Source organism: Leuciscus leuciscus, assembly GCF_965113295.1.
Source record: "Leuciscus leuciscus genome assembly, chromosome: 9".
In the NCBI taxonomy this organism is placed as follows: Eukaryota; Metazoa; Chordata; class Actinopteri; order Cypriniformes; family Leuciscidae; genus Leuciscus; species Leuciscus leuciscus.
Window position 1 is genome coordinate 16,504,215 of NC_138733.1, and position 7,568 is coordinate 16,511,782.

The window sequence follows — 7,568 nt, forward strand, 5'->3', positions numbered from 1 at the left end:
TACTGCCTGGTCATGTATTATAGGAACTTTCAATGAATACGGTACACTTTGGGAGATGGTCCTCACTGCAGAACACGAAGTCCAGATCCAACTCCTCCCACCTTACATATACCTAAACCTACCCATCTCCACCCCCTGATCCCTAAACCCACCCCTAAACCTACCCAGCTCCACCCCTAAACCTACCCATCTCCACCCCCTGATCCCTAAACCCACCCCTAAACCTACCCATCTCCACCCCCTGATCCCTAAACCCACCCCTAAACCTACCCATCTCCACCCCTTAGATGTGGATCCAACCCCGCCCCCTGGATCTTGTGGACTGCATTGAGGTGCTACTGGACTTTGGTGTCCCATTATTTATTTTTGTTTTTAAAGCATTATAGACAAACTCACTAAATCCCAGCCTCAGCCCACTCAGAAATGCCGGTACTTGGGTAGAAACCTATACAGAGGAGCCTGATAAAAATGTTAATATTAAACAAAAACTTTAGACGGACTTAGGCTTTTGCAAAATTCGTTTTTAATGTTTTTACATTTATTTAATTACATTTATTTAATTTTCTGGATCTATTCTATCACTGACCATTTTTAATAAAGCAAACTGTTTATTTGTTTGTTTGACGCGTTTTCAGTTGAACGCATCTGATCCGAAAGACTTTATTTGTCCATTAGCATCCTCTTGCGTTCACTCGCGTCATCAGATGCTCGTAGTGCGCATGCGCGTTCATGCGACTGTTATTGTTATTGACCGAAGCAATATTTAAACTGCGCAGGGGGATGGCCTATCAAGAAACATTGGACTGTAATACCATGGGTGGGTTTACAAAGAAATGCATGACGGTGCACCTAAAGCAGGATCTAATCTGACCGATACTATATGTTCTGCCTCAGAGCCTCTCTCGGCTTTCTTCCAATCGGTACAGAGTGTGGCAGCGGCGGATGGCCAGAGGTGCTGGATGATATCGACCGGTGTGTGTGGTACTCCAGAAGAGACTGTCGCGTTTTACGTCACTTCTTAATGAATTTCTAGTCATATAAGGTGCTTTACAAGTCTGACTTGCTTGTCCGATAGCTAAAGGTAAAAATGAGCGCCGTGGTTTATGTTTTGTCCACGGTTACCGGGTATGTGCTTACATCGGCGTTATTGCTGAAGTGTCCGTCACTGCTGCACCGGCGAAAGAGAGAAGCTTTCCGAAGCAGACACATCTCACATCGCGGCGGTGAGTGGACAAACGATGCTTTTATAAGTTATGTCAAATATAGGCTAAAGTTACATCTTTCTTTGTAACGTTAGTCCAGTCAAGTCAAAACCAAGGGATCTGTGATGTGCAAAATGCTGACTTAGCTAGGTTTTGAGACACAGTCAATGAATTAACCTTACACAGTCACTAGTGTCATTCACTTGCACGCCTCTTGAGGCAAGGGGATTTAGGTTACACACACAGCCCTGACTGGCCTACGTCCGTTACAACCAGTATAAGTGATTACATGATTTCACAAAGTACATCTTTGTTTATCCTGACCTGGAACAACATTCCCAAGTTCCAACCAACCAATAAGATTTGAAGGACAAGTTTACGGTTTGTCAAGTTTAGGCTTACAACCCGGGTTACATCAGTGTTATTCACCAATTATTTCCTTCTGATTTTAGGGATAACATATGGGAAGGGTTTGGTTAGGGGTAGAGATATGGCTAAATGATCAGACAGGAATGTTGTTACAGGAACAAGTGTCAAGGGTTCCAGTTCCAGGTTTATACTTAGAAACTTTTACATTTCACAAAGTATTTTATTCCAATAATTTTGCATTTAAGACAAAAGGGGGAAAAGGAATTGTTAAAAGCATGTGTGTGGTCTGGTTATATAACCTATGTAGTCTGTGTTATATCTTCTGCTGAATTGCTTTCATATGATTACAGACTCATATTGTTTTATCATTTCCTATACTTTGTTCCAAATATCCTCATCAATTGGAACTACAACTCCCCTGCCCATAATTTCCGAATCCTCTGTGCCAGATCGATCACATAAAGATTTTTTTTTTAAAAAAGAAGTAATTTCTCAACTGGAGATATTTTGCAAGACTTTAGAAGTTTATATTTATCCATAATTTGTTAAAATTACATTAGGTTACCATCAACAAACAAGTCTTAGAGCCTTACCACACCCCTTGTCACACCAGGACCTGAAGTTCACATCATTCCTGATTGAAAATCTGGATTATGCCAAATTAGGCAATAAGACAAACTTCATAATACCTTTATGTTTGGCCAGTGTTGGTTCATCATTAACTTATCTTTATTGACTAGGCACTGGAGTGTGGACTGTGAAGTAGAATACCATAGAAACTACATATAGTCTGAATATAAACATTACCTAAAGTAATTATTTTACTACCAAAATCAATATTGTGAGCAAACAAAGCACTGCTACTACAAAATAGCTACATTTTGTCCTGATACTTATTGTTTTGTTCATCTTCAGGGGCCGGTGAGAACTTGGAGAACACAATGGCAGCCTTCAAGCAGTGAGTTTATCAATGGGCTGCTGTTTATGGCTTGGATTTGCATTGATGAGTGTGACTGTACTAAAACAAAGCATGTTTAGTTAATATATAAGTATACTTGATGTTGTAGAATTCACAAGTATTATGGAGTGGTTTTTCCTCTTTTCTGAATATGTTTCATCCTTCCTCCAAGTGGCATCATCAGTTGATGAATAAATTGTACAAAAATATTCTAAAATCTTCATTAATTTATGGACAAATGCATCCTTAACTCATCTGTTGTATGTTTTCTACTTCCTTAGCGCTGTAAAACTTGGCACTGATATGTTGGAGTTGGACTGTCATTTGACCAAGGATGAGCAGGTGGTGGTATTGCATGATTCCAACCTCAAGAGGTCGACTGGCATTAACTCATACATCGCTGATGTGGCTTATGCTGTGAGTGGAGAAACTTCAAACATCCTGTATTCACACTCGCAATCCAAATTTGTTCATGCCTTTACTAATTTGTAGCAGACGTAAAACTCTTATGTCAATAGATAAATGCTTTAATATAAAAGTGTCTGTGTGTGTTTGTCTTCTTAGGAACTTCCACCTTACCTTTGTAAGCTCGGGGTGACTTTCAAACGAGGTGAGTGTTCAGTCCAGGTAATGTTCAACAAATTTAATTGAATCCTGGAAACGTTTTAGAATTAGAAAAAAAAAAAATTGGATAAAAAAAAATTAAAGTAAGTTATATGGAAATGCTATTTGCTTTTTGTTTCTTCACTATTTCTGTCACTGAACAAATTTGTAACTGATCATGTGAGCTTCTTTGTATCCGTTTGTTAAGTTTGACGTCATGCGTCACCGCTTCTGGGTCCAAACGCTCTACCAGATGCACCAAGAAAACAACAAATGGTGCTAATATACACTCATGATGTGATGTAATACTACCAAAAAATTATAATCCTAACCTTTATCTCTGTACCGAAAGTGTTCAGACAGTGATTCATCTTTTATAAATCCTTAAAATACTCCAGTTTGGGACGCAGTGAGCACAGAGACTGTAGTGTACACCATACGTTTTTAAATGCTTAGCTTAAATGTGTAATATGAATAAATAATGCTCATAAACAGCCGTTGAGATAGTATTCTCAAGTGAAACAAGTAAAGGCTTGGACCCGGACACAAGCTCTTTGGGTCATTCTTAAAATAACACAGGATAACATGATTATAAGATTTTTTTTTTACAAACTTTTGGAATTTATGCCGTTTGAATGCAGTTGTAATTAAAGCAAAAAAGACGTGCAAACTAAAAAATACATATTTAAAACAAGCCACTGTTTACTTGATTCAAATATGTTTAGTATACATTCATTTCAGAGTGCTACTGTGAAGGAGGAGATGACAAACGCATCCCACTGCTGAAAGACGTGTTTGAAGCTTTCCCAAACACCCCTGTAAACATCGACATCAAGGTCAACAATGACACCCTCATCAAGAAGGTGTGATGAACCTGCCAGTCCTGCTCACATTTCATTTCCTTGAATCCTCTGTCTGTGCGGCTGTTTGTCACCACTAAAATTAATCAGGTTAGTGAGACAAGTTTGTCAGAAGCAAAATAGAGTTCTGCCTTTTTTCCGTCAGGTGTCCGAGATGGTCATCCGATACAACAGGGAGCATCTGACCGTCTGGGGAAACTCCAGCAATGAAATCGTTAGGAAATGTTACGAAGAGGTGAAACTTTTTTTGTTTTGTTTTGTAAACAACATTGTTTTACTCTGACAGTAAATTATTCGAACTCGGAGTATGCAAAATGTCAATGTCTGACGTTTTCCCGCTTGTTTTGTAGAATCCGCAAATCCCAGTCTTGTTTAGTTTGTCCAGAGTGCTGCTGTTAGTGGGTCTTTTCTACACAGGCCTCCTGCCCTTCGTCCCACTCAAGGAACAATTCCTGGAGATTCCAATGCCTTCAATTGTTTCCAAGTGAGGAACATCTGCATTTTAGTCATACTTACATACATGCTCCAATCATTCTTTTTCTTCCAGGATTTAAAAAAAGTCTTTAGATTTGACCCTTTAGTAGATTCAGGCTCTTTTAATTTTATGCATTGGATGAACTTTGGATGCTCATAAAACTAGTGCTTTGCTAGACATTTTCTCTGAAGATTTTGTTGGGAATTTGAAAAGTGATAAATATTTTGTCTCTTGTAGACTCAAAGATCCTGAGCGTCAGACACGGAGTCAGCGTTTTATAACGTGGTTGGCAGACACGTGAGTTTATGTACACTCTGGCCTCTGTAAACCTTTTACCTAAATATTTCCTTCACACGGTTTATGTGTTCCTTGAACGTAGATAACTGCCTGGGGGGTATTACAGAAAGCAGGTTATGCGACTTACCTATAGTAAGTTGATAATCTCAACTTTTGGTTCCAAAACCTTTGATAACTTTCAGGGTATGTTAGTAGAAATAGAAACTTATTCTCTGAACATAACCTAAAAAACACAAAAAGCGGCTACTTACTATTAAATTGAGTTTTTTTTGCTGCCTACTGTGCTTAAATTTTCCCCACGGTATCAATGTCAAAATTGTGGCCAGTGAAAAGTGGCTAGTAACTTCAGAAATCTACTAGCCACCGTGGCTGGTGAGCAAAAAAGTTAATGTCAAGCATTATAATTAGCATCATACAAACAATATAATTCTTGTTCACAGTAATAAAAAACTGATTAAAGATTAAAAGATAAAAAAAAAAAAAAATGTAATAAATTTTTTCGCCATTTAACAAAATAAAAAAAGAAGTATGGCCTGCTTCTTCTATAGCGTTTTTTTTAAATGGTGACTCCTGTCTTTGTCACCGTTAACTCTGAGTTTCATACTCTGGGTTGACTGAACTTTCCTCAAACTGCGGTTTTGGAACTGGCATACCTCGAGTAAGCAAGGTTTGGGTTAATCAACCGAGAGTTCAGGGTACATGTGACTGTAAGTTAACCTTGCTTTCTGGAATACACCCCTGCTTTAGTGTTTTTGCCCATGCATCTAATATTCATACTTATTTAAAGGTTGTTAATATGGTGGAATGATAATATGGATTTATTTTCAGGCTCCTCATGAGAAAAGCTCTATTCGATCATCTGACGGGCAGAGGAATACAGGTGAGTGAGTACTAATCTTTAAATGAGATTTAGGTCATACACCACATGTGCTTTATGGGTAAACAGTGTTTTGAGTGCTGTGATGTGCATGAGCAGATGGCAGGAGCTTTGAATGGAATTTCACTCTTGTCTGGAACGTCATCATGGGACTTTTCCACTGGTCTTTGCTTTTTCCCTTTCCAACCACAGGTGTATATCTGGGTGTTGAACGACGAGGAGGACTTTAAACGTGCCTTTGACCTTGGAGCTACAGGGATTATGACAGACTATCCCACCAAGCTAAAGGAGTTCATGGAGAAAAACAACTACGCTAGCACCCTTAAATAAGACTCGAGGCCAAATTAAACAATCAATATGCTTTACCGCTGATCTTTGGCCTCTGAATGGGCCTTTTAATTACCCAGCAGTCTTTGATATTTATGTCCGTGAGAGTAGAAGTGGCAGCTATCAGTTCTGCATTAATCTGCAATCAGCAATTCAGCATCAGAGCCGTTTTAAAGCGAACTGGATGTCATGAAATCATTCTGTAGCTTTAACTTCATAGCAATACACATTTTCCATAAAAAAGCTGGAGGACTTATAAGAGACTATGCTGAATTATCAATTATATTAGGGTGATGTCATGATCTTCATGATATTTCTGTGAAATTTACCCTACTGGCACTTTCAGTGTATGATTGACTGGCAGTTGATTGTTTCATCACAGTGTGAGGATGTAAGTCCCACTGGTACTTGCTGTGCATCAGTTTCTGCAATAACACTGAACTCACTAAAGAGTTAATTGTCAAAATGACAATACCGAAGCTTCTGAAGTTTTTCCAAGGCACCGAAAATAAACACTAGTTTTAAGATGTATTATGGGATTGTTGAGAGACCAGTTATCAGAGGGCACTGGAGATTTTAATGTTTACTTCAGTACTATGTGGTTTAATTGTGGTTTGATTGACGTGTGTATATTTTGTGTTTGTAAATTTGTTTGTTTTTTGACAATAAAAGATTGTCAGTTTCAAGATTTGTGGCTTAAAAGATGCCTCAGTATTGCTTGAAGTGTTAAGTGTTTAGTTTAATATATGACCAGTCAGAAGTTTTGACCACAATTCGATCTTCATTATTACTATTTCAGCATGTTACAATATTAAAGTAATCAAAACTCATATTTAAAGCTGCTTCAAACCCTGCTTTTTCTTTAAACTCTAATTTATATAATAATAATAAACTAAATATAAGTTATAAAAAAAAATCATGCATAGGGGAACTTTATATTTGTCTTTTAAATAAATTTAAAGTATTCAAGCAATAGCCTTTGGGTCAAAAGGTTTTGTGATCATGAGAAACAATGTCAGTCAGGTGTGTCCAAGCTTTTGACTGGTTGTGTGTGTTTTATACTGATGAAAGAGGTTGTGTTGGAGTGTAACTAGGTCACAGACAAGGCTTGTGTGTGTTCATGTGACTTGAATGTACTTTTGCTGGGTCAGGAAAAGATTTTAACTTTAAAATGTTAGTGGTTTAAATTTTTTGATGCATTAAAAGAGAAAAAGAAACATCTTATCTAACTCTTTTAAGGAATAATGAAATACAGGATGCATTCAAAATTGACATGACAGTAACTCACTCCTGAATGATGTAGTTGTGGAGTTCAAATGTGTTTTCCCCCCCTTTTGTAAAGTATGGATATAGTAACTCTTAGCCTTGTGCCGTGTTTAATTTTGTAGTTCATATTTTCTCCAAGCCACTTTCATTTGTTGTGTATGAACTCAATGTACTGTTAAATTTCAAGTGTTAGTTACAAAGATGAATTCAAAGATTAGTTATAGAGCCTATTTGGTTTCAGTTGCACTGCTCTGATTTGGATTTGTGAATATACTGACATAAAAAAATCATTTATAAATGAATTTAAACAATTATATCTTGCCTTTGTGTTATT

At 37.5% G+C, this 7,568-nt stretch overlaps 1 protein-coding gene across 1 annotated transcript; it reads left to right on the forward strand.

The window, feature by feature from the left end:
* Nucleotides 1-724: 724 nt before the first annotated feature.
* Nucleotides 725-7,548, forward strand: gdpd1 (glycerophosphodiester phosphodiesterase domain containing 1). Its single transcript, XM_082179794.1, has 10 exons — nt 725-1,223; nt 2,487-2,529; nt 2,811-2,946; nt 3,094-3,139; nt 3,874-3,995; nt 4,138-4,227; nt 4,343-4,476; nt 4,705-4,764; nt 5,593-5,644; nt 5,834-7,548. Exons 1-10 carry the CDS (start codon nt 1,088-1,090, stop codon nt 5,969-5,971), a joined length of 957 nt encoding a protein of 318 aa, XP_082035920.1. The 5' UTR covers nt 725-1,087; the 3' UTR covers nt 5,972-7,548.
* Nucleotides 7,549-7,568: the final 20 nt, after the last annotated feature.

Bases quoted from the DNA above. Each gene is read 5' to 3' on its own strand.
- gdpd1 (XM_082179794.1), top strand. From the start codon at position 1,088: ATGAGCGCCGTGGTTTATGTTTTGTCCACGGTTACCGGGTATGTGCTT. The intron at 2,530-2,810 runs GTGAGTTTATCA...CTACTTCCTTAG, and splicing joins ACAATGGCAGCCTTCAAGCA to CGCTGTAAAACTTGGCACTG. The intron at 2,947-3,093 runs GTGAGTGGAGAA...TTGTCTTCTTAG, and splicing joins TCGCTGATGTGGCTTATGCT to GAACTTCCACCTTACCTTTG.